Source organism: Cygnus olor, chromosome 1, assembly GCF_009769625.2.
Source record: "Cygnus olor isolate bCygOlo1 chromosome 1, bCygOlo1.pri.v2, whole genome shotgun sequence".
In the NCBI taxonomy this organism is placed as follows: domain Eukaryota; kingdom Metazoa; phylum Chordata; class Aves; order Anseriformes; family Anatidae; genus Cygnus; species Cygnus olor.
Window position 1 is genome coordinate 209,336,774 of NC_049169.1, and position 25,125 is coordinate 209,361,898.

The 25,125-nt window shown below is 63.0% G+C and overlaps 3 protein-coding genes across 6 annotated transcripts; 1 reads left to right on the forward strand and 2 right to left on the reverse strand.

The window, feature by feature from the left end:
* Positions 1-1,402: 1,402 nt before the first annotated feature.
* RRP8 (ribosomal RNA processing 8) lies at positions 1,403-15,427 on the reverse strand. 4 transcript variants are annotated; one of them, XM_040544682.1, is made up of 16 exons: positions 14,920-15,427; positions 14,671-14,800; positions 14,067-14,173; positions 13,806-13,902; positions 11,050-11,220; positions 7,792-8,100; positions 7,221-7,303; positions 6,632-6,770; positions 5,996-6,130; positions 5,773-5,896; positions 5,455-5,591; positions 3,929-4,042; positions 3,229-3,410; positions 2,719-2,944; positions 2,101-2,311; positions 1,403-1,906 (listed from the first exon to the last, which is right to left on the reverse strand). In XM_040544682.1, the coding sequence occupies exons 1-16, from the start codon at positions 15,111-15,113 to the stop codon at positions 1,638-1,640; spliced, it is 2,628 nt and encodes an 875-aa protein (XP_040400616.1). In that variant the 5' UTR covers positions 15,114-15,427; the 3' UTR covers positions 1,403-1,637. The 4 variants fall into 4 exon arrangements, with proteins under 4 accessions (XP_040400616.1, XP_040400617.1, XP_040400618.1 ...); XM_040544683.1 differs by lacking the exon at positions 14,920-15,427 and having other exon boundaries at positions 14,067-14,286; positions 14,671-14,798; XM_040544684.1 differs by lacking the exons at positions 13,806-13,902; positions 14,067-14,173; positions 14,671-14,800; positions 14,920-15,427 and adding an exon at positions 13,015-13,205.
* A 991-nt stretch (positions 15,428-16,418) lies between these two features.
* Positions 16,419-22,628, forward strand: ILK (integrin linked kinase). The gene is given in 14 exon segments (XM_040544688.1): positions 16,419-16,525; positions 17,867-17,966; positions 19,031-19,196; positions 19,405-19,500; positions 19,653-19,749; positions 19,862-19,945; positions 20,185-20,270; positions 20,567-20,676; positions 20,894-20,942; positions 20,944-21,022; positions 21,258-21,379; positions 21,451-21,550; positions 21,640-21,770; positions 21,974-22,628. Coding segments are annotated over 13 exon segments (1,359 nt in total). The 5' UTR covers positions 16,419-16,525; positions 17,867-17,877; the 3' UTR covers positions 22,124-22,628.
* A 523-nt stretch (positions 22,629-23,151) lies between these two features.
* TAF10 (TATA-box binding protein associated factor 10) lies at positions 23,152-24,920 on the reverse strand. Its single transcript, XM_040544690.1, has 5 exons — positions 24,722-24,920; positions 24,354-24,511; positions 24,222-24,286; positions 23,962-24,076; positions 23,152-23,307 (listed from the first exon to the last, which is right to left on the reverse strand). Exons 1-5 carry the CDS (start codon positions 24,918-24,920, stop codon positions 23,218-23,220), a joined length of 627 nt encoding a protein of 208 aa, XP_040400624.1. The 3' UTR covers positions 23,152-23,217.
* Between the last annotated feature and the right edge of the window lie 205 nt (positions 24,921-25,125).

Here is a 25,125-nt window from a genome sequence, read left to right on the forward strand (position 1 = left end):
ACAGGGCTGCCTCAACACAGGTAACAGTGAGTACCTACCTGGAGAAGGTGGGCGGCACGTGTATTTGGGGAAAGGCAAGGCTGGGAAAATGTGCACCTTATTAGCAATAATGCCTTTTGCAGCAGAATGAGCGAGCCGTCTGCTCTGCACTTTCTGCCTCCGCATCTGCCCAAGGATGGGGTGACTTCAGAGACCCAGATGTGCATTCAGCAACTCCTCAGCCCAGCAGCCATCCTCCTCTAGCATGGCCCAGGGCTTGTGGGATGAGCCGCTAGCAGCCCCAAGCTTCAACGCACTCTCCCATCTCCTCCGCTGCCAGCAGGCCTGGCTGCCTGCCATCCCTACCCAGACAGCGAGTGGCTTCCAGCAGAACGGGGACCGGTGCTGCTATGAGCAGGGCTACAGAGGGCAGGAGGCAGAAGCTATCTTCCACAAGAGACAACCCCAGCCCAAGCCCTGACCCTCGCACCAGCTCCTGCTGGAGGAGAGCGGACGCTCCCTGACTCTACGCACCAGGTGGAGGACCCAGCTACGTGCAGGACTGCCTGCAGCAGGGCCAGCCAGCCACCCCACAGCAAGGCTGCCTGCCTTGGCCACAGCTGTGCTGCACCTGCAGGGCCCAGGAAGTGGCTGGAAACACAGTGTAGTCACCACCAGCTGCTGCGCACCCAGAAGGGTGCTGCAGGAGGGCCGCCTGCACTGCATCCCACTCTGCCTCCCAGCACCCTGCTGCAGGCCCTGCCATGGGGCAGTCCTGGTGGCTCAGCAGAGCTGCACCAGCCCCAGCAGGGCGGCAGGCCTCACCACCCTCCCCTCAGTGGCTGATCTGCACCGCATGGGGCTCAGGATGCATTCGCCGCCAGACACTGCCCAGCCTGCTGCTGCCAACTGCACCCCATGCTCATTGCACTGCAGAACTTCTGTCCTGTCTGCTTCCCTCATCTGGGCCAGAGCAGCGCTGAAGGACGAACATCTACTCCTAGCACTGCTCCCTCTCAGACACAGTGCTGGGGCCACATCTTCCTGCAACACAGCTGGCCAGACAGCAGGCTGCACTACATGCAGTGCTACACACAGTATTGCCCTGCAAGATCTCCCCGATGCAGTGTGCTCAGCACCTTATGCATGTGGTCAGCTGGCCACTGTCCTTAATAAAGAAACCAGAGTCCACAGGCTAGGGGACTCCATGCAGAGGATGCTCCCCCAGACAAGAGCATGTGTGTGCAGGAAAAGAGTTGGTCTCAGAGGTCAGACCCTTAGGGGAGAGGCAGGAAAGTCCACACCATCCCTACTCCTGCCTGGAATCCAGAGATGCTGCAGCCACCAGTTGCTTCCCCGAAAGAGACAAGCTCTGGGAAGGAAAGGCTCATGGAACAGCAGGGGTGGAGAAGCAGGCCCCAGGTACAGAAATAAATCGATATATTAGTGTACAAAACATGCTGCTTCCTCTGTACAGTGCCCCAGCCGGGCGCAGGCTCCCCACAGGGAGTTCACACATATATAAATAAGGCCCAGACAGCTGCAAACAGTATTTACAGCCCGCGGGGAGCTAGCGCCTGCTCCGGGGCCAGCCCCACCAAGACCAGCTGCTACGCCCAGCCCGCGGGATCCTCCCTCCTAGCCTGCACCAGCCAGGTTCATTTCAGGTCCACATCGAAGTCCAGCACCAGCAGCTTGGTCTCCTCTGTCCCATTGCGGCTGCCCACTGCACACACGAGCTTGGTGTTGGAGGCACGGATGCGCCACACTACACCCCCGCTGCCCCCGCTCTCCAGTGCAACCAGGTTGCGCACAAATTCGCCCGTCTTGAGGTCCCAGAGCTTGACAGTACCATCATCCGAGCTGGTCACCACAAACTTGGAGCTGAACTGTAGGCAGGTCACCGCACTCTGGTGCTTGCTGGGCCCTGGAGGCAGAGGGTACCCGTTAGTCCTCCTGTGCTCCCACCTCCAGTCCCAGGCTCTTCAGATCACCCACTGCTTGGCTCTTCCACCCCTGGGCAGCATCTGTCGTGACCCTGCCACGTCTGGTGTCCAGGAACAACATGACGCTGCTCCAACTCCCCTAGCAAGGGAAGTTGTTCCACCCCCCTGCACTTACCCTGCAGTGTTTGCAGGCATTGGCCCGTCTTGATGTCCCAGATTTTCACCGTGGAGTCAGCATTGCCAGACACAAGGATGTTGTCACGTAATTCCATGCCACTAGTGAGCGACTGGTGCCCCATGAGCGTGTGTAGACAGTTTCCACTCTCTACGTCCCACACTCGGATTGATGTGTCCAGAGAGCCACTCACAATGTGCGTCCCATCAAACTGCCAGAGAGACACTGGTCAGCACGGCCTGCCTGGAAGGGGAGGCTTGTTCTCATAGAATCACAGAATATCCTGAATTGGAAGGGACCCACAAGGATCATCAACTCCAACTCATGGCAGTGCAGCACCAGAGGCTGGGGCAGGCCACGGGGCTCAGGTAGCACCCTATGGCCCAGCAGGGTGCACATGCCTTGGCAGTGCCCTCGCTCTAGGAAGACGACGTGGTTTGTGTGTTCCTACAGCGCACACACATGAGAGGGATCAGGGCAGAAAGGCAGAGCGCGTCGTATGCAGAGCACAGTCTGTGTGCCTCTGCAGCACATGCATGCAGAGGGGAGATGGCCTCTTATGTGCCAGAACAGACAGGCTCGTGTCCCTGCAGCAAGGGGAAGGGGCCAGGCTCTTACCTGCAAGGAGTAGACGCGGTTTGTGTGTCCCTGCAGCGTATGAGTGCAGCTCTCGCTCTCAGGGTCCCAGACTTTCACTGTGTAGTCATATGCGCCGCTCACCACCTTGTGCCCGTCGTACTGCACACAGCGCACGGCAGCCACGTGCCCCATCAGCACATGCAGACACTGCCCAGTCTCGATGTCCCAGAGGCGCAGAGTGGCATCCCGCGAGCCACTCACAACCCTGTGAGCAAGGGTGCACTTGGAGCCTGCATCAGCTCCAGACCTCACCCAGCTGAGCTAAGCCTGGGCATACCAGCTTTCTGAGGGGCAGCCCCAGCTCACCCTCCCCAGGGAGGCCTCTTCCCACCCAGCATCCTTTGGCGGCAGATCAGTGTAGGCCCAGAAGACCTCTGCGCTTTCACTTGCACCAGATCTGACCCCACAGACTGGCCCAGACCCTAATACTTCCTGACCTTCACCCACCCCACCCCACCGACCAGACCCCAAACACCTTTGACCCCATACCTGTTCCCATGCAAGTGCATGCAGCGCACTGTGGACGTGTGCCCATACAGCGTGTGCACACATTCGCCTGTGTCTGCGTTCCACACTTTGAGTGTCCGGTCCGTAGAGCCACTGATGACAATGCTGTCCCTCATCTGGGAAGACCAGACACCCCCTGTGTGGCCAACCAGCGTCTGCACACACTGCAAAGAACAAGGAGATGTGAGGCATTGCTTTGGGAAAGGCTGAACAACGCAGCAAGAAGGGACAGCAAAGAACAGGACTGCTCCTGGGCAGGAGACTGGTAAGGCACTTCAGGTCGGAAACCCACCTCCCTGCAAACTCAGGCCCCCACCAGAGTCCTCCCACAACAGCCACTTGCTGTTCTGAAACCAACCAAGTTTCTTGGCCTTTCCAGTCTTCAGGAGAGTGGTCCACACTTGCTGACCACTGGTGAAAACACGTGTGGCCAGCTCTTGCTCATTTGTTACTACACCAATGCTGACTCCTAGCTTAAGACAGCTCTTCCCACTGCTCCTGCAGTCACAGGATCTGCCAATTCCTCCCCCCAGCTGTACTTTGTCAGAGACCAGATAAACCCAACAAAATGGCCGTGATACCTCCCATACTTCCACCCTCTCTGCAGCAGTGCAGAGGAACGGCACAACTTTCATTGTGCCGGCGGAGCAGCCCTGTGACAGGATGTGGGACAACAGCTCACCTCTCCAGTGACAGCCGACCACACTTTGAGTGTGTTGTCATCTGAGCCACTGACGATCCGGTTGCCGCAGAACTGCAGACAGGTGATGACATGGTCATCGTGTCCCTTCAGCACCTGCACAGAGAAGACCATGAATGAGAAGGGAGGTGCGCAGTACAGATGGGTTCTTGTAACAACAGCCACCTCCCTGCTGCTTCTCTGCTGGGTAGCAGCTACAGAAAGAGCCAAAGGGGGCATTTGGGAGCTAATGCTGGGGGATGATGGGCTACAATGAAATTCCAACACATGGACTGACCCTTGTGGCTATTAAGGCTGCACTAGCAATCGAGCTCAGAGACAATGCTTTGTCCTAGATCAAAAAATGGTGTCCATGAGACAGAGCACATTTAGGACCACCAGCTCCACCTTCCCTGGGAGGCAGGTAGAACACAAACAGCTCTGCGTCCACTTCCACCTCCCTGAGCAGCAATGCAGCAGCAGGCAGAGGAGGCAGGCGATGGATGAGACCCCCTGCAGGGGCAGAGGATGTGCAGCTCAGGCAGGGCCCCCAGGCCAGGCAGACCTGGCCGAGCGCAGTGAGGAGAGGCTCGGTGTAACGGCCAGCCTGGAGCTGCCCAGTGCGGGGACGACACTGTGCGAGGGGGTGGTACAGGGCAGGCATCCCAGTGGCAGGGCCCTGGGGAGTTTTGCTCACAGCTGACGCAGTGACCAAGGGCATCAGGGGCTGAGGGTTGCTGCCACTACTGCAGTCCCCACAGCATGCCCAGCACCGCTGTTCACCGGGTGCTGCGGGGGTGTGGGGAAAGGGCTGGGGACACTGGGGGCTTGGAGAAAGTCTGGGGATGGAAAGCAGCAAGACAGAGACTATCACCTGCGGGATCGGCTGCAGGGGTGGCTGGGGCTCTGCTCTGTTTGCTGGATAGGGATGAGGGGCAGGAAGGGATCTCAGCAGAGAGAGACAAAACCAACATCAAAGTGCTCTGCAACACACTGCTATAGAATGTACTAGGGACAAGGCTTGGCTGAGCCTTAGGAGGGCTGTACCATTCCCTGCATGCCAAGGTTAGCTACAGCCCTGCAACACGCACTCAGAGAAGGGGTGAACAGGTGGAAAACTCCCTCTCTGGGGTTAAGGGCAACCCTTTTCCCACTGGTAGAGCTGCATTCCTGTACCATCCACTGTGGCAATCCCTGACACCAGCTGCACTGCCAGCACATGCAAAAGCTCCAAACAAGCTGTGCTGTGGATCTGCTCTCTGCAGGCAGGGACAGGAGTTGCAGGAAGCTGGCAGGACCTACAGCTTCAGGGAAGTTTAAATTCAAATACTTGCAGGTGAATTTCTCTGGCTTATGTCTCCTGAAGACAGGCGAGCCACCTGAATGTTTTCCCAAGACGCTTTTAAAATTTTTAATGATCTCATCCTGTTGGTCATGGATATTTTTCTGCTGCTTTTTTCTTGCGCCAGATTCCTACATGTCAAAGCTCTCGAGTCTGCTTCTCAGCATGCACTGCTGAAGGCACCTACCTTGGGGGCTTTAAGCTCCCCGCTGCGCCAATTCATGTCGATTTTGTGCTGCCGCATAAAGGCGAATTTCCAGGGGCTGTACATGAACCCAGGGCTCAGTAGGCGCCGCTTCCGTAGGTTCAAGGGCTCCTCAATGCCTGTGGGAAGAAAATGCAGCGTGATGCAGACTTCCTCGTGGCACACAGGTGGTCCGTGTCCCCACCCTGGCAGGAGCCAAGAAGATACACACACAGCAGTGAGAGCTGTGGGCTCCCCTACTGTGGGTACCATGGCTGCAGATTCCAGCCGCAGTGTGCCACATGCAGGACGGGTGTTTACCTTCCTCACGGCATTTCTCTCTCCAAAGCAGGTTATCTTCAGCCAAGACCCTCCAGTAGCGGCAGGTCTGGGCAGCACGGAGCAGGTCCCGAGGCTCCAGGAATGAGAGGACATAGAGTGCCAGCTGCGGGATCAGAAGCCAAGTTACAAGGGCACAGCAGGCTCCCAGGGTTGGTAACCAGCGCACGGCACCAGGGCGAGCCCGTCACTTGCTTCAACTCACCTCCTTGGGCAGCAGGGAAATGAAGTCTCTTTGGAACTGTGGTTCAATGACCTGCATCATGTACTTGATTTGTGAGGGCTCGCAGCGATCAATGAGCTCATCCAGAGCAAGCAGCTTCTCTGGGCCGCTCCACCGCTGAGGACAGGGACATCAGTCACATTGCCTGCACACATGGCAGGCCCTCACAGGCTCCTCTGTGGCTGCACAGGGCCCATGCCCACCCCAGCCGGGACACCAAAAGGCACAGGGGCACCTGAGCCGTAGGAGAGCAAGGCCTCTGGAGTCAGCCAGGGCTCCGGCACTTACACCCCAAGACAGGAGCCGCAGAGGTGGGGCTGGGAGCTCCACCAGTCACACACAATGTGACACAGGTGCTGTGTGATGGTGGACAAAGCAACACTGCCCCAGAGGACACACTGCCCAGCGGGAACAAGAGGTGGGCCAACATCACATCTGCGTTCCTTTAGCTAAGGGCAAAAACTCACTGAAACTCTACCGTGGGACCCAGAACCCCTGCCTACGGCAGGCTGCACAAAGACAGACTCTGCAGGGCTCAGCACCCTTTGTGCTGCCCTTCAGCCCCACAACTTCACGGTGCCACCCCTGGCGAACCCTTCGGCAAGGCTCTGTGCCTACCTGGAAGGTGCGGAGCCAGTCCTGCAGCTCAGGGGGAGGAGCAACAGAGGGGATGCGGCGGCGCCGTGCCTGGCCTGCCTTAGCATTGCGCAGGTCCCCAAAGGTGGTGGTGGGACTGGGCATGCAGGGACCCAGGGTCCTGGGCCGCAGACAGGGAGAGATGAAAGCAAAGGTGAGAAATGCCAGCACTACTTTGGGCCACGCTGTGTGAGCAGTTCTCAGAACGTCGGTCCCCAGATACTACAAACCCTGAGCCTCCCCTAGGCTAACTCCTTTCCCCAACCCTTCCACAGGGACCACGGCTACACACACGTTCCCCTTACCCTAACCCCCTCTACGGAATGACAGAATCACAGCGTGGCTGAGGCTGGAGACACCTCTGGTGCACCTACTCCCACCCTGCGCCAGCAGGGCCACCCAGAGCTGCTTGCCCAGCACCACGTCCAGGCACAGCTACTGGAGATCTCCAAAAAGGAGACTGCACCACCTCAGCAGGACTTCTAGACGACTGAGGGATGGGACTGCTGAACTGAGGTCCTCCCACTCCCCAGGCCAACATGCTGCTCACCACAGAGAGCACTCATCTTACCTGCTGTACTCAGAGCCCTTGCACAGCTTTTTACCAGGGGAGAGGGCCCTGCCGTCCAGGCCATTCTCCGACTTCCGTTTCATCTGTGAGGGGAAGGACAAGTTAAAGCAGGGTGGAGCACAGCCCTCTGGGCACGTTCTGGGTCACTGATTTTCTGCCAAGAGTGACAGAGTAGGAGACCCAGCCCAGCCAGTCTTCCAAGACCACGCTCTTGCTGGGAACCTGCAGAAGCTGAAGGCCAACTGAGCTCTAGAGCTGGCAGCAGAGTTAATTTCTGGGGGAAAAACAGAATTTGGTCCTCCCAAGGGCAAAATCAGACCCAACATGGAAAGGTTAACAGAGCAGGTGCACAGGGACAAAAGGAGTGGCTGAAAAAAACAGCAGGCCTGCTTTGCCCTTCTCTAGGCACAGTCCAGTGGGGAGCAGGCAGAGCTCCATGCACACTGCAGCCTGCTGACAGACAAGCCCTATAGCCAGGCCCAGAGCTCGGCACACCACGCTGCACCTGACAGCTACAGGGAGAGCCAGGCTGGGATGTGACAGACCAGGGCCGTGCCTGCAGCAGCGTTACCTTGGGCCGCACGTGGCGGAGGAGGGCACCGTCCTCCGTCCGCTGCAGGTAGTCTATCCAGCGCTCGCCAATGGTGTAGTAGAAGTAGACATTGCTGCCATCTTCTCCTTCCTCGCTGCAGCAGCTCCCCTCTTCCTCTTCTTCCTCCTCCTCCTCCTCCTGCTCCTGCTCCCCACAGGCCGTGGAGCTGACTGGCTCCTGCTCTTCTTGCCCGCAGGAACCATTGGCCTCTGGTCCTGACCCCGGACTCCCTTCCCCAGCGCGCTCCGGCTCCCAGGGGCCCGACACGTCTTCCTCCTCGGCTGCTGCCTGCAAGACAGGGAGACGCAGGATCACTGCCCCAGCCCTCAGGTGCCCGGGGGCACCAGACTGGGGGCGTGCTGTGGGGCTGAGGAGGCTGCCAGCCAGAGCAAGGGCCCAAGGCACACAGGGGCTTCCCTCCACAGTCCCAGGGAGGGAGCAATGAGCCGGGCACAGCCAAGGATGGGAAGAGGGAAGCAGACGACCAAGCCAAGGTACTCTTTGGGGACAGGCGGCCGTTGCCAAGCCAGGCCTGGGGACAGGATGCTTCCCAGCCCTAGAGGAGGGCACAGCTGCCACACGACCAAATTATGCAGCACCAGGCCACTCCACGGCTGGGCAGCACGCACAAATGTTGCAGGGTCAGGGGGTCACTGAACAATACTGAACCCACCAGTACTGGCTCCACTGTGCAGTGCCCTTCCCTGCTGCAGCGGGAGCAGCCCTTAACCTGATGCTTGGCAAAGCAGGGGTCAGAGCTGCTGCGTGCGTGGGCAGCACGGGCTGAGCATCAGCCTTCACGGCAAGGCGGGTGCCCCTCCAGCCCACCCAACCTGCAGCAAAGCCAGCGGAGGGTGCGAGTACTGCGTGCCCACCCAGCACCACCTGCACCCCTTCTCCCCAAAGAAAATAGCACTGTGATTAACTGCGAGCACACACACAAAAAGCAGAAGCACTCAGTAATTACTTGGAAGAAGCAGAACAATGCCCTTACATCACAGGAGAATGAGGAACTGTTTCCAGTACACCAAGAACACATCTCAATCAGCAGACCAGGGTAATCTGCACCAAAGTGTCCCAGTGAGTAGTACCAGCAGATCACTTGCCCACACCAATTATTTTTAATACATCTTGGAATACAGGAGGAATTGCAAGGACTGAGAGTGTGAAAACTGTGCCAAAACTGAGGAAAGCAGACGACTGAATCTTTACATGGTTTTATATCTGGTAATAGAGGGGCTGGTGCAGGATTCCACTGGGAAGATGACAGGGACACGCTTTGCACCAGCTGATGAGACTTTGAAAATGTCTTTTCAAATAAAGTTGATTTTATTCTTTGAAGTGTTACAGTTGGTTAACAAAAGCAGTTACATAAATCACATAAACGAGACGTACTCGTACACTGAGTGGGGCACAGCCTTCTGATCCCAACACTGGCACACCACAGCCTCGGACGTGCTGTTTGGTGAGATGGGTTAGGTCAAGGCAGCGCCAACGAACAGATCTCTGAAGGTGTGTGTTACTGGGAAAATTCACTTTCTGCTGATGGGCGGAGTGCAGGCCCACAAGGGGGAAAAAACACTGGTCAGTATTTGTTTTGCTCATAGTAAGGAAGTAGATTTTTTTTTCTGATTACATTTTGAGATCAACATTTGGGTAGGAGGCAAGGACGGGACAGCCACACAGTGATCTGCATCACTTGGTAAACTGGGCTCACTCAAATAAAATGCATTTCAGTACACTCAGAGACAATGTTCTCCATCTAAAGAGAAGGAGAGCAGGACCAGCAAGACACCAGGGACTGCGCATCCTGTAAAGCGGTGACTGAAAAGGACTGAGGGGTCACACTCCACACAACCTTCAGGCTCAAAAATCCAAACAGGGAAGAAATGCAAGCAGGAGTGCAACACTACCACAATGCCCAACCCATATTTTAAAACAGAATGCTTAAAACTAAGACATAGGCTGATCCTCTCCCCGACATGATTCAGAGGCCGGAGAAAACATCTCGTAGGAAAAGAAAAGAAATGGAGAGATGATTTGGTCACAATACAAAAATACACCTGTGGAAGGAAAAACTTTGGTGCTTTAAAGGGCTCCTGCCAGGCACTAAAACATTTAGGGCAGCTGGGGCTGGGTTTGCTTACATTTAGGAACAAGGCCTTGGCGTCTGTGTTCTCAGGAGACAGCCCGGGCAGGCTGCCCAGCCCTGAGGCTGGCTGCTTGCTGCCCCACGGCGCCCCCGACCCCTCTGCAGGCCGGCTGGGGGCAGAGGCAGCGGCCCAGGCCGGGTGCCCGGATCTGCCTCTCCGGGAGGCAGCACCGGGCCCAGGCTTCTCGATCAGCTCCTCTGGCATCCAGGCCTGGGGCTCAGGCCCGGGTCACAGCTAACAAGGGACACTGGGACCATGCTGCTGGGGTAGCACTGGGCACCCCGAGCTGTCACTGACGGCCTCCAGGCAGTCCAACACTTTTCAGCAACCCCCTTCCCCCCCCAACCCCGGCTCGGCAGAACACTCAAGGGCTTGGCCAGGCAGAGCTTTCCTGAGCCCCGTGGAGTTTCCTCAGCCCCACAGGGACCAGCAGCAGGAAGAGGCACTTCCTGAAGAAGTCCCCAGCACCAGGCAGGCGGCGCGTGGCCACTGCTCCCGCGGATGAGGACGGGAGGGCAGGGACCTTGGTGAGAATGGGCTCTGGCCTCCTCAGCTGCCAGCCCCGGGGAAGAACTTCCATCCACACCCAGTTCTGGCCTCTGATGATGAGCAATTATTGGAACTCAACAACTGGCTGCAGAGGCCTGCCCATGGATAGCTGCTCTGCAGCTGGGGGGGGTGCTGACAAGCCACAAGTGTCCTCTGGGGTCAGAGCACTGCTCCTCTGGGGACTGTGGGACAGATGCACCGAGCAGAGCAGCTCCCAGCAAAGCTTGCACCCAGGGGCCACCACACCCGCCCTACAGCAGGGCACACACAAAGCCTCTGCTCTGGGGAAGGTCTGGACAGCAAAATGCCACCTCACAGGGCAATTATGGACTGAGCGCTCAGTTGTTTGGGAAGGCGCAGCCTCCTCTGGACTGCCTTGTCGCAGAGACCAAAGCAGGTGTGTCTCCTGCCCAGCAAACCTCCCCATTCCTGCACCAGCTGTCCCCTCTCCCAACACAAGACACTTCTCCCCAGCTCCTGGAGGCAGGATTACATCCCTGTCACACAGAAAGGAGCCCTAACTTTCTTTTCCTACCTGAGGCACAGGAGCCTTACTGTCCCCCTGCAGACCAGGGCTCACCCTAGCAGCCTCCTCGCTGCTTGGCCTCCTTCTGCAAGTCATCCGCTGACTGTTCAGCTCCAAGATGCGGGTGGTGATACCTTTGACGTGGAGAAGGTCATCGAGTGAGTTGAAGCCCTTCAGTTCCTGTGAGAGGGAGAAGTAAGACTCAACGTGGAGCTCAGGATCAGCCTCCAGGGAGGACCAGGCTTACTGACACGCTCGTCAATGAGGCTGTTTCCCGGCAGTGACCAACCAGCTTCCATTTCATTTACACCCACAGCTCCAGTTAGTACTTTGAGGTGTTGGGGGAAGGAGGCTCGGGGTCCCACAACAAAGTGGCACCTTTGTATTTCAAGTCCTTACTACCGTACCCATCAGGAGTAAGGAATGCCTTCTGCCTAAAGCTGCTTCTCCCATGCAGTCCCTCCCGTTTCCACAAACTGCCCCTGCTCTGAGCAGCAGCGACAACGCCCAACCACACACGCCTGCAAGGAACAGCAGTAACACTAGAGCTGTTACTAGCAGGTGGAGAAGTCACCCAAAAGCAAACGACAAAAGCTCAGAAAGGGGAACTGCACCCTCCAGCTCGCTAGTCCCAAGGCCGGGTGCATTTGCTGGCCCACACAGTCAACCTCCAAGGACTGGAAACAGCCCCGACCTTCTGCCAGGTGTGTGCACACATGCACGTGCAGGGCACCGTTCGCTCTGTGAAACACCAGGTCAGGCACTGCCCGGCCCCGCAGGCACGAGGACCATGACTTACAAGGTATCACATCTACACCCTGCACAGCCTCCATGTAGCTTCTGCCACAAACCAAAGTCAAAGAGCCTAAAATCATCAGGAACAGTGGGAGCGTGATGTTACTGGCTAACAGAGACCTCTGGGCCAAGACAAGGCTCCTACCATCCTCTCAAAGCTGTCAGGCATCATTACAGCGCTCCTCCTGCTTATCCACAATAAACAGTTTCACCCCAAACCACTGCTCTGACGATAAGCCTTATTTCTATGAATTTTCCCTCACCTGTTCCCATACTAACAGCCCTGTGGCTGCCGAGCCCCGTGGCTCTTCTGCCTCCCTGGTGTTTACATTCCTGCTGTATTTATAGCTGGTGACCCTGCCACTCTCAGCCTCCTCTTTTCCAGGCCAAAAAAAAGTCAAGCCCTTCCAGTCGTCTCCTGTGAAACTGGCCTTCCATTTCCCCGCTTCCTCCTGCCTCGCTTCTCTGCCTCTTTCAGCAGGGATGCCATGTTTCAGCTACGATCCCGCCAGCTCTCCGTGGCATTAATTTTCCCGTCTCTGCTAAAAGCACGGTGACAGGCACAGCCTGTGACCACACGTACCTGTTTCACGGCTGTGTCACGCGGGCGGCTCAGCCACCCCGTGAGTGACTACGGCACGCAGGCTTTTCGCCGGCTCCGTCATTTCCCAGCGGCGGTCAGACAGCGCACGCAGGGGGCGCGGCAGGACCTCCGGCCCGCGGGGACCGCACCGGGCAGCTCCCGCCCCCGTTTCTGTTCCCGGCAGGCAGCAGCACCGCCGCCGGCCCACGGGACCCACCCCGGGCGCGGGGCGCCGCCGGCACACGGAGCTCGCGGCCGCGGCCCCGACCCCCTACGCGGCGGCTCCGCAGGGCCCGCACCGGCCGCCCCCGCGAGCGGCAGCCCCGACCGGGACGGGCTCCGAGGGCCTCGCCCCGCCGCAGGCCGCGGGGCCGCGCCAGGAGAGGCTGCGGAAACGGGCGGCGGGGCCCGGCCCGGCCCGGCCGTCCCCCGCCGGCAGCACCGACAGCGCCCCCGGGGCCAGGCCGCGCCGGGGCCGGCCGACGGGAACGGGGCCGCGCGGCGGGGCGCTCCCCTCCCGGCCCCCGCCGGCACAGCCGGGCCCGCCGCCCCGGGCCCCCCCGACACCCCCCCCTCCCCGGTCACCGGCCGCTCACCTCTCTCTTGCGCACGATGCCGCGGGCGCGGCGACGGCCGATGCCGCTGAGCGCCCCCTCGAGCTCGGCCACGCCGGCGCGGTTGATGTCCAGCTTCCCCCCGCCGGGGCCCGGGCCCGGCCCGCCCGGCCCCGACATCCCCGGCAGGAAACGCCGCCGCCGCCGCGTAGGCCCGCGCGCACTGCGCACGCGCCGCCCCGCCCCGCCCCGCGCGCGCCCCGCCCCGCCCCGCGCGCATCCCCCCCGAGGCGCCGGGAGCCTGTACGGAAACAGCGTCTTTATTAGAACTGCGCGTGCGCGGGGCGGGGCCCGCCGCCCCACTTGCCGAAGGCACAGGGCACGGCCCCTCCCCCCGCGCTCCCGGCGGAGGGCCCGAGGCTCCGCCCACAGGTCGGGGGCGCGCAGGCCCCGCCCCGCTCCCTGACGTCGGCCGGCCCCGAAGCCCCGCCCCCGCGGCGGCCCCGCCCCTCAGCGCCGCTTGTAGCGGCAGGGCCGCAGGCGGAGCCCCGCGCAGGCCCGGGGGCGCGGCGGGGCCGTCTTGGAGAACTCGAGGAGGAAGAAGAAGGGGCTGGAGAGGTCCTGCGGGGCACGGCGGGGCACGGCGTCACGGGCGGTCCCCCAGCCCCAGGCCCCTTCCCCGTCGCCGCCCCGGCTCAGCCCCCCCAGGCCGGGCCGAGGCACCTCGCCCCGCCGAGCCACCGCTGCCGGGACCCGCGGGCTCTCCCCCGAGCTCCCCGGTTCCCCCGGGGGAGCCTCACGCCCTGCGGCGCCCGGTGCGCTTGAGGACGCACCTTGGAGACGCTTTTGAATCCCAGCTGCGCCATGGCGCTCATGAAGGCTCGGATGTCCTCAAAGCGGCTGGCGACCTCAGCCACCAGCAGGGTACCGCTGTGGGAACGTCCAGCCATGAGGGGCGGCACTGCAAGCAACCCTGCGGCCTCCCCCCTCGCTGCCCACTAAGAACCCGTCCGTGTCCCTGGGGTTCACCCCTGCACCCTGTGTGCTTTGTTATCCCCGCGCCCAGCCCCAGCTGCACGCACGTCTCTGCCTACCCCTGTTTCAGCACACGATTTGCCTCTTCCAGGATCTCCTGCAGGTTGGTGCCCATCAGTGCTAGGCAGAAAACCGCAATGTCCACTGACTCGGCTTCCAAAGGCACCTATGAAACACCAACACAGAGACCAGCCCCAAAGGGGGGATGGCAACAGGGACAGGCAGCTCGTCCCTCTCTCTGGCACTCCCGTGGCTCTCGAATTCACCCAAGCACCTTCTCTGTGGGAGGAACAAACAGCGGTACCCCCGTATGAGAACAAACATATGTTCCTTTTCACACACGAGGTTCCCATCCATCCCACAGGTGCTCCCAACCACCTTCTCCTGTCCCCCACAACTTGACACCTCGGTCTGTACACCCTGAAACCTTCAGCAGGTTTTTCAGTTCGTGGCAGCTTCAACGCCACGAGCCACCATGAACATCCACATGGGTGCACGCTGCTCTCCCACCAAGCCTGGAGAGCCACAGAGCTCTGCCACCCCTCACACACAGCCTCCTCTCCTGCACCTCCCTGGCTCTGAGCACGTGTGCAGCTCGCTTACTCTGCACGATGTGGACCCTCATTGCTCAGTGTGCCACAGGCACAGCCCCAGCCCCCCTACCTTGGCCATGTCGCACACAGTGACAAGCGGGCTGAGAGGTACCAGGTCAAAAGAATGAACCTTGTTTCTGACACTGCTCGCAATCTTGCAGTCGCCGCATCCAAAATCTGCCACGACCAGAGAAGCTGGCCTAAGGAGGAGCAGAGAGCACAGACTGATAACGCCGCTCTGCCCACCACCTCAGCTCAGACCAGAGACTTCCCTGTGCCTGGCCCTCCCCACAGAGCCCCTGCTTCTGCCCACACTCACCTCTTGCGCAAGTAACGGATAATGCGATCCACGGGATTCTCCGGCCAGCGCCCCACTTGTTGAGCAAAGCCGCGGTGGTAGATTTGGAAAGCTTCGGGATCGTTCTGGAAGAGCTTTACAGCTTCCTGGCTGCTGGAAGTGTAGAGCTGCTGGTTGATGTACCGGAACCGGGCAGAGAGGAGCCGCTCTTCCATCCGTGCACGCAGGGCTGCCGACCTCCCCACAGGGGCTGCTTCCAGGGCAGGCGGCTCCGAAGCACCTGCTCCCGTGCCTGCTTCCACGTCTGCTTCCTTCTCCTCGCCAGGTCCTGCTTTGAGCTTATTCTTCTGGCGCCTTTTGTTCTTTTGCTTGTTTCTCCACTGCTGCCGAGTCAGCCTCCGGGCCGGTCCCGCAGCCGAAGCCCCTGTCCCCGGCCCCTCCGGCTGCGAGCTCCGCGCGGGCCGGTCCACGGGCGGCTCGGCCGGGACACCGGGAGGCACCGGGGGGGCGGGCACCGCGGCACGGCGGCTCTCGGCGCCGCTCCGGTCCCGCTCCGCGGCCGCGCGGCCTCCAGCACCGCATCTCCGCGGGGCGCGCTGGGTCCCGTTACCAGCGGCCGCCCGAGTCCCGCCCGTCCCGGTTGCCCCGGAGGGCGGCCCCGGGGGCGGCCCGGGACCGCCCCCGCCCGGGGCCTCCCGCCCAGCCCCGGGCTCCGCGCTGCCCGCCGGGCGCCCCTCCGCCTCAGCCCGGCACCCGGCGGCCTGCCGCCGCCTCCGGGGCCGCTTCCGCGCAGGCTGGCCGTCCGCCGGCGGGCACGGCCGGGTCCCGGCCGACGCCTCGAGGCGCTGCAAGGTGGCCAGGAGCCGCTGGCGCCGCTTCCGCTCCGCTGCGACGGGGGCCTGCGGAGCGCGGGGCGGCTCGGCCCGGCCCCCCCCAGCACCCCTTACCGGCCGCCGCGGGTCCTCGGCGCCGCCGCGGGGCCCCGGCGAGACCCGGGCCGGCGCGAGGCCGTCCGCCCCCTCGCTCCAGTCCTCCTCCGCGAACATGGCCGGGCCCCGCGGGTCCCGCCGGCGGCCCCGCGGCCCGGCACCGAAACCACGTGCGCCCGCGGGCCCCCCGCGCCTGCGGCCAGAGCGGCGCCGGCAGCGCTGCCGGGAGGGCGCCCCCTGCGGCCGGGAGGACGGGCGGCCAGGCAGCCCCGCCCCGCCCCGCCCCGCCCCGCCCCGCCCCGGCACAGTTAGCCACGCCCACAGGCACGCGCGCCCCGCCCCTTCCCACTTACCACGCCCCCGCCCCGGTTAGCCACGCCCGTGCCCATTTAGCCCCGCCCTGCCCGGTTGCCCCCGCCCCTGCCCGGTTCGCCCCGCCCACAGACCTCGGCCCGGTTGGCCCCGCCCGCGCCCGGTGCCCCCCCCCGGCACCGCCCGGTGCTGCCGCCCGCAGCGCCCCGCCCGGCGCTCCCGGTGCTCGCTCCCGTACCGGAGCTGTGCGCCCGGCGCGGCCCCGCGCGCGGGGTCTCGGTGCGGGCCGGCGGCTGCCCGGCAGGGGGCGCTGGCGGCGGCCCGGGGCGGAGCCCACGCGCCGTCCCGCGCCCGCCGACCGCCGCCCTGCGCCGCCGCCGGAGCCGGTAAGGGCGGCCGGGCCGGGCGGGGGCCGGGCCGCGCCGGGAGGGGGCCGGGCGGGGCCGCGGGTGGGCCCGGGCGGGGCTGGGCCGGGGCCGAGCGGGGCCGAGCGGGGCCGGGGCCGGGGCCGTCCGGCCCGGCCCGGGGCAGGAGGTGCCGGGGGGGGGGCGCTGCCTCCGGTCCGCCGCGGGGTTGGTTCTGCAGGTCGGGGGCTGCGGGTACGAGCGGGGCCCCGGCAGCCGGCGCCGGGCACGGGTCTGGGCCCCGACCCGACGAGCGGCGGGGGCGGCGGCACGGGGCTGGGAACCGCGGGCGGAGCGCCGGGAGCGAGGGGCCCGGCGGGGTGCGGGGAGCCTCGGGCCGGGCGGGGCCGGGCCGGGGCCGGGGGCAGCGCGGCAGCCCCGGGACGAGCAGGGCCCCGGGCCTGGGAGGAGGGGGGGGCGGCGGCGGCCGCGGCGGCGGGGTGCGGGACGGGGACGGGGACGGGGCGTCCCCGGGGGCCCCTCCAGGGGCGGGCGAGGACCCAGCCGGGGCAGCGCCGCCAGCTGCAGGCGGCCCGTGGGAGCCGTGCGCAGCGGGGCTCCCCCAGCCGGTGCGCCGGGCTGCCCGCACCGCGGCCCCTCGCGGGGTCTGTCCGTGAGGCCGGTCCCCCCGCCCCTGGGGCTACCCGCAGCGGGGCGCTGCGCTGCCCTTGTGCCTGCCGCTGCCACGGGCCGCGCCGGGGGCAGCCCCAGGTCCCCGCTTGGAGCCCCAGGGCCCGGGCAGGAGCAGTAGCGCAGCTCTGGGCCCGTGAGGCTGCTGGTGTCAAGGGGCAAACAGCGCAGGCAGGACGTGTGCTCCCCGCCCGGCTCGGGGCAGCAGCGTCCGGTTGTTAGAGGGATGTGAGGGAGCGTGGGGACCTTCAGGGTCCCGTTTCTCGAGCGTGATGCTGTGCCAAGCCCAGACAGGCCTGGCTGGGAGCAGAGGGACCCACGTGGGGCGGTGCTGGACCTCCTCCAGCTCTGCTCCCCAGCCCGCTCCCCCCGCAGGAGATGCGGGCGCCGGGGCTGGCTGGGCTCGCAGATAAGCCTGTGGATGCCGAACCCGCTTCCTGCGAGCGGCACCAGGCACCCGTGACGCTGGAGTCAGCCGTGAGCTTCCCCTTTGGCTGCACATCCTGCTCCATCGCCCGTCTTTGTCAGCCCCGTAGCTTTCCTCGGGACAGCCCAGGAGGGGTGCGAGCTCTTGTCCTCAGCCCCAGGGGGCAGAGGGGCTGTGGGAAGCAACATCTGGGTGCTGGGCTGGGCAGATGCAGGGAGCCCTGCTGTGCAGCAGGGCCCCGTGCCCTTACAAACCCCTCTCTGCAGCAAGAGCCGCGATGGACGACATCTTCACGCAGTGCCGAGAGGGCAACGCGGTGGCCGTGCGCCTCTGGCTGGACAACACCGAGAACGACCTCAACCAGGGGTGAGCAGGGGGGACCTGTGCCGGGGCTGCCCAGGCCCAAGGGCGCTGGAGCAGCTCCGGACTCGTTTCCGCTCCGTGTCCAAGGGAGGGGGTGGGATTCGGCTCCTCCCCGCCGGGAGGAAGTTACCGCATCGCAGAGGCATGAGGGCTGCACATCCTCCGGCCGCTTTCTCGGCCACTGCTGCTCCCAGCCACAGGCAGGGACGCATCCTGGCCAGGCTGGGGATCTGGGGAGACCACCGCTGCCCCAGGGTGGCTGCTGCGTCTGGGTGACCGCGTCCCCCATCCCCGGCCAGAACCTTGTGCCAACCCTGCCCGTGGTGCCCTGGGGCTGTCCCCCCCAGCACCCGCTGCCCCAGCAGCTCCTGCAGGGCTGTGTGGCCCCGAGCACTGCCCCCCCTCTGGGTTAAGGCCCGGCACAGCCGTCTGCCCTGTGCACCAGAGGCCCCACTTCCAGGCCACGGCAGCGCCTCTGCTGAACTCCTCCTGGGAAGAGGGGCCTTTCTGTGCCCTTGGGCTGTATCTTGCAGCCCCTCCCAGCGGATCCCAGTCACACGTGGCAGACTGGGGTGTACCTGGGGAGCTGGGGGTCACTTGCTGGGGCATTTGGGCTCCAGCTGGCTGTGCTGGTGTACCCCTGTCCTGTGGGGCCAGGGACTGGGGGGGTGGGGGGTGTTTCTGTTCGACTCTGGCTGCTCTGCCCTGCCGGAGGTGGTGACGGTGGGGATGCAGCGATGCAGCGTCCCCGCCTGCCAGGCCCTAGTCTCCTTTTAAGGCCTGGCTGGCGCCTCCTCCCTTACTTGGCCAGGCATGGCTGCGAGCAGATGGGGGGGGGGGGGGGGCGGAGGCTGGGGGGACCCAGCCCTTGCCAGCCTCTCGATGATGTAGCCCTGAGGAAGATGGGACTTGGCTGGGGCCCTCCTGGGGACGGGGCAGAGCAGGAGCGCTGCTGGGGTTGTCCCGCTTGCGGCAGGCACACAGGACTATGCCGTACCTGCCTGGTCAGGAGCTCGCAACCACGCGCTGTGGCCACCTGGCAGAACCCTCACTGCCCCTCTCTTCAGGGATGACCATGGCTTCAGCCCCCTGCACTGGGCCTGCCGCGAGGGCCGCTCCAATGTGGTCGACATGCTCATCATGCGGGGAGCGCGCATCAACGTCATGAACCGTGGCGATGACACCCCACTGCACCTGGCTGCCAGCCACGGCCACCGCGACATTGTGCAGAAGGTACCGGCCTCCCCAGGCCCTGCCCTGCCCCGCCATCCCCGCACCCGCTGGCACCTTGAGCAGCCTTCCCCACGAAGCCCCTGTCCAGCCTCAGCCCCCTCCTGACAGCTGTGCTGTGCTGTGGTGGCACTGCTGCCCTGCCCCAGTACAAGGTGTGGGGTGGAAGGGACCTGCTCCAGGTTTACCAGCACTGTCTTCCTGCCCCCAGCTGATCCAGTTCAAAGCAGACATTAATGCCGTGAATGAGCATGGCAACACCCCTCTGCACTACGCCTGCTTCTGGGGACACGACCAGGTGGCAGAGGTGAGCAGCAGCACCTGGACACAGGCAGGAAGGGGTCCAGGGCAAGGAGGGGGCATGGGGAGGGAGAGGAGGGGTGAGGCAGGAGTCTGGGTGCGTAGACAGAGGCTGAGAAGAGGACAGCGACAGCAGGTACTCATTATTTCCTCCCTCAGGACCTAGTGGGCAACGGGGCCTTGGTCAGCATTGCTAACAAATACGGTGAGACACCCACTGACAAAGCCAAGACGCCGCTGCGGGAAGTCTTGAAAGGTAGGGGGCTCCCATCCAGTCCCTAGGACCTGCCTCTGGCTCCTGCTGCAGCTCCCGTGCTCAGCACCAGCAGGCTCCTGCTCATGCTGCCCAACGCCTCCTCCCTCTCCAGAGCGCGCCGAGAAGCTGGGCCAGAGCCTGACCAAGATCCCCTACAAGGACACCTTCTGGAAGGGCACCACCCGCACACGGCCCCGTAAGGACAGAGCCTTCCCCAGCAGGGCGTGCTGCTCAGTGGGGGCACGGCTCTCTGCGGTAGGGCAGATGGGGTGGGGGGCAGCAGTTTCAACTGCACGTGGCTCAGTGGGGAGGGGAAAATCCCCTCACTGCAGGAGCAGGGCCTGGACCCTGCTGGTACTGCTGCCCTCTGTGGCCCGAGGGAGCGGCAGGAGGAAGGTCCCACAGCCACGGGCTGAGCTTCTCCTTTTCTTACAGGAAACGGGACCCTCAACAAACTTGCTGGAATAGACTTCAAACAACTGAGCTTGAGCCAAAAACTCAATGAGAACCAGTCAGGAGAGGTATGTAGGCTGTTGCCTCCCTAGGACAGGCAGCTGCGCCCCAACCCCTGGCTGGCTGCGTAGAGCAGAACCAAGGCACAACTGCTCAGGGGGCTTCCAAGCCTGAGCACAGGGACAGCCCACACAGAGGGCACCTGCACAGGTTTCCTCACGTACTTTGTCACACTCACTGTGCACCACTGCGGGCGTGCTGGTTCTAGGAGATCTGTGGGCCCCACAGCCCTGCATGAGGAACCAGCAGGTGCTCAGGGACCGCGTACCCCTCACAGTGACAGTGTCCACCTGTCTCCCTGCAGCTGTGGAAAGGACGCTGGCAAGGCAACGACATTGTCATCAAAATGTTGAAAATCCGGGACTGGACAACTCGGAAGAGTCGAGATTTCAATGAGGAGTACCCGAAGCTGCGGTGAGTGCCAGCATCGTTTCCCAAGCAACCAAAGCTTTTGAGGGTGGGCATCATCCCCAGTGGGGTGGGAGATAGGCAGGAGCCCACCAGGCCCACGGGGCTCCAGAGAGCAGAGGCTGGTGGGTGCGAGGAGGCCCCAGGAAGACAGAGCAGGGCAAGGCAGGAGGTGGGGGTGTGGGTAGCACCCCAGGTTTCAGGGCTGTCACTTCTCTTGCAGGATCTTCTCTCACCCCAACGTGCTGCCGGTGCTGGGCGCCTGCCAGTCCCCCCCCAGCACCCCACCCCATTGTCATCAGCCACTGGATGCCCTATGGATCCCTCTACAATGTGTTACATGAGGGGACAAGTGAGTGCTGATGGGGGTGACAGAGCTGGGGCAGGGGCTAGTCCCACTGTCCTTGGGGAGCTGCTTCTCCGTACGTTTGGGGCAGCAGCAGGGGCCCTTCCTGGGCATGGGAGGAGTTCAGTCTGCAGCCCGCATGCCTTCCACACACTCAGTCCAAGCACTGCCATTGCCACTCCCTCCCCACACGTGCAGCACTCCTTCCTCAGTGACCCTGATGCCACCTCCCTCCCTGCAGACTTTGTGGTGGACCAGATGCAGGCGGTGAAATTTGCCTTTGACATTGCACGAGGCATGGCCTTCCTGCACACGCTGGAGCCTCTTATCCCACGCCACCACCTCAACAGCCGCAGCATCATGGTGAGTGCCAGTGCTGAACGCCCCTGCAGACGGGGATGCATGGGCTGCTATAACCCTCCCTCTCTCCTCAGATCGACGAGGACATGACTGCGAGAATCAGCATGGCTGATGTGAAGTTCTCCTTCCAATGCCCAGGGAGGATGTACGCACCAGCCTGGGTGGCACCAGAAGGTGAGTGCCAGGTAGTCACGCCTCTCCTGATGCTTGCCCCCTTCCCCACCCCCTGCTTTGATGAGCCCCCTGTGCTGGATTCCCTGCAGCCTTGCAGAAGAAGCCCGAGGAAATTAACAGGCGCTCAGCTGACATGTGGAGCTTCGCGGTGCTGCTGTGGGAGCTGGTGACCCGCGAGGTGCCATTTGCAGACTTGTCCAACATGGAGATAGGCATGAAGGTGAGGAAAGGGCTGGTTAAATTGCACCAGTCCAAATCACATCAGCCAGGGCACAACTGGGCCTACAACCACCAGCAGGGATGGGGAGGCAGGGCCCAACAGAGGCAAGCCTGGCAGGGCCCTGTCCAGAGGTACCTGCACGACTGTCAAAGGCGGGACCGGGTCTGAATTTCTGATCCTGCTCTGCCCTGCTTTGCTTCCAGGTGGCACTGGAGGGGCTACGTCCAACCATCCCACCCGGCATCTCCCCACACATCTGTAAGCTGATGAAGATCTGCATGAATGAGGACCCAGCCAAGCGTCCAAAGTTTGACATGATAGTGCCCATCCTGGAGAAGATGCAGGACAAGTAGAGGGAGGTGCCTCCCAGCCACCCGATGCTGCCATGCTCCCTTCCCCGCCACCCCCAAGTGCCTTCTTTAACCCCAGAGCCAAGGCGGAGCAGGGACTGCCCCCTCCCCCTGAGCCAGCCACGGACACGGTACAGACAACGCTGCCTTCCCTGGAGCCACTCTGCAGGCTTTGGGCTCTGTAGCACCGATCTATGGCAGCACCTCCACCCTCCCTGGCAGCTGTGGGCAGACTGAGCAGGAGGCCTGGCCCAGGGCACTGAGTGCGGCTGGGCTCTGCCGCCCACGAGGCTGGGCTGTGCTGCACAGCCACCCTGCCCTCCCCGGCCCAGAGCAGCTCGCCCCCCCCAAGACAACGCCCAGCCCTGGTGCTCGTCCCTGCTAAGGACAGTGGGGTGAAGCTTGCCTGTTTGCGCCCAGCACCACCCCAGCTTCGCGCTTCACTTTTTATCGTTTCCATCCAGGCCACATGAAAAAGCCGCCAGCATCTGAAATAAACATTTGTTACGAAAACTGGCTGCTGGCAGAGGGGTGCATACTTGTGCAAGCTGTTGTGAAAGGGGGGGGGGGACTTGAGGCAAGGGTTGCCTAGCAGTCTACAGAGCCCTAGGCCCTGCAGCTGCTCCCACGTCAAACCTCCTCTGGTGCTGGGGCAAGGCGAGCACGTGGGCCTGGCTACAGCTGCAGTAGCATCTATGCAGGTCCCTGAGCATTCCTCTTAAGAAAGAAGAGCAGAGCTAGGGGGAAAGAAATGAAGAGGGTTGGGTACATCTATTCCCACCATGCCTAATTCCCTGCAGTGCCTTGGGGCAGGCTGAGACCTCCAGGAAAGGTGCAGCTGGAGTCTCTCTGCTGTGTCCCACAGCCAGCAGCTCTCTGCATCGGCTTCCAAAGGCACAGGACCAACTTCTGTTGGTGCAGTGAGAGAAGAAGCCCTTGCAGGCCAGCCAATGCTGTTTCACTTACTGCAGACAGGGCATTAGCACATGAGCAGGAAACAAGGTGTCTTTCCAAAAAAAAAAAAAAAAAAGACTACCGAGCTGTTTAATGGCACAGAAGCAACCCTAAAAAAGTTCCCAGAGACAATCCCTCAGTCTTTATGTGAAGTAATGTGGCTTTTTCACATTGATGCCATATTCTGCGAGTGCTGGTGTCAGGTCCTCCATGGTCAGCGTGTACTTCTTATCCTAAAGGAACAATGAGTAACATCAGTCACAGCAAGGACAGCTTATGCTGCCAGGTATTCCTCAGACTCTTGTCGGTTTAGGATTTTTCTCCTACAAGCTGTGGCAACCTGTACCTGCACAGTTCCCAGCAGCTACAGAACAGTGGTTGCAGCATTGACCAGCATTTAGCTACTGTAGGTTTCGTTTGCTCTGCCCCCAGTTGCAGAGAAACATGCTGAGCATTACCCAACGCTATGAAAATAAATTACGCGGCTGTCATGAAGCCCCTGAACCACAAATAGATGGTGAATGTGAGACTTCCCAGAAACTATTTCTCCACACTTTCTCCCTACACACCAGAGTCTGGTCCCTGTCAGAGGGGGTGGCAGGGCTAGGTAGCCCTCAGTCTGACCAAGCACAGCTCCCTGCATGTTTCTGCAGGGCCTTCAGGGCATGCCCTGTGCATTCCACTGCCCACCTCCTTTTCTCACCAGTGTCCCTTCCCAACAGCAGAGCCCTTACTCGTCAGTACACACGTTGACCTTTTGGGAGCACAACGGGTCAAAGATGTTCTACAACGCACACAGCCACATCTGATGGAAGAGCGTTTAGCTCCTGCAGCCCCGGGAGAGGATGCTCTCCCTCACCCCTGCAGCCATTTTCATTTTTCCTCACCTTGCTCTTATTGCGGGAGCTGCCCGAGGCTGTTCCCTTCATCTTGCAGTGCTGCAGCGCATCGTTGGCAATGTCAGAAATAAACTTCTGTGCGGCCAGAGAGATCAAACGGATGCTACCGCGCAGGAAAGGAGAAGCGATAACGTCAGACGGGGAGCACCGCGCACCGCTGGGACGAGGGGATTTCTGCAGGCCCCCCCCGGCCACCCGACCCCGCGGGGATCCCCAGGGCCGCTGCGCCGCACCCCCCCGCCACTCACATGCGCGGGTCAGAGGCCTCGAAGCCCGCTCTGTTGAGGTAATAGCCGGTGACGGCGTCCGGGATCTGCGCGGGAGAGAGGTCAGGAGCCCGCCGCCCGCCCCGCCGCCCCGCCCCACGGCCTCCCGCGTACCGTGGGCGTGTAGTCCTCCAGCTGCATCAGGAAGTCCACGAGCGGCGTGGTGGACATCACCGGCTTCACGTCCCCGTTGGCGGCGCTGGGCGGCACGTACACGCCGTTGGACATCGCCCCTTCGGGGGGAGCCGCGGCCACGGCCGCCGACACGGGCGCTGCGGGCAGAGGCACTCAGCGACCGCCGCCCCCGCCCCCGGCGCCCCCCAGCGGCGCCCCGCGGCTGCGGACGGGCCCGAGCACACCGGAACCGGAGGGGAACCGTCCCGCACCCACGGCCCGGCCCCGCAGCCCCGCTCCGCCTTTGCCCCGCTCCGCCTTTGCCCCGCGCCGCCACCCCGGCCGCTCCCCCCCCCCCGTGCGCTCACCCGGTCCCCTCCCGGCGGCCGCGCCGCCCTCAGCTCCCCGCGCCGCGCCGCCCACCGCGCCCGGGGGCGCCCCCGGGACGCCGCTGCCGCCCGCGGCCGGGCTGGGCTTGTTGTCGGCGGCGGGGGCGGGCGCGGGGGCTGGCGGCGCCGGGGCGGCCGGGGCCGCGGGCGCGGGGTCGGCCTCGGCGCTGCCGCTCATCGCCCGCCGCCGAGCGACGCCGGGCGCCTTCAGCCGCGCGCCTGCGCGCGGCGCGCCGCCCCATTGGCCCCGCCGCTCCCCTGGCCCCGCCGCCCGCCGCTCGCCATTGGCCCCACCGGCCCCACCGCCCGCCGCGTCCTATTGGCCCCGCCGCTCCCCTGGTCCCGCCCGCCGCTCGCCATTGGCCCCGCGCCCCCTGGCGGCG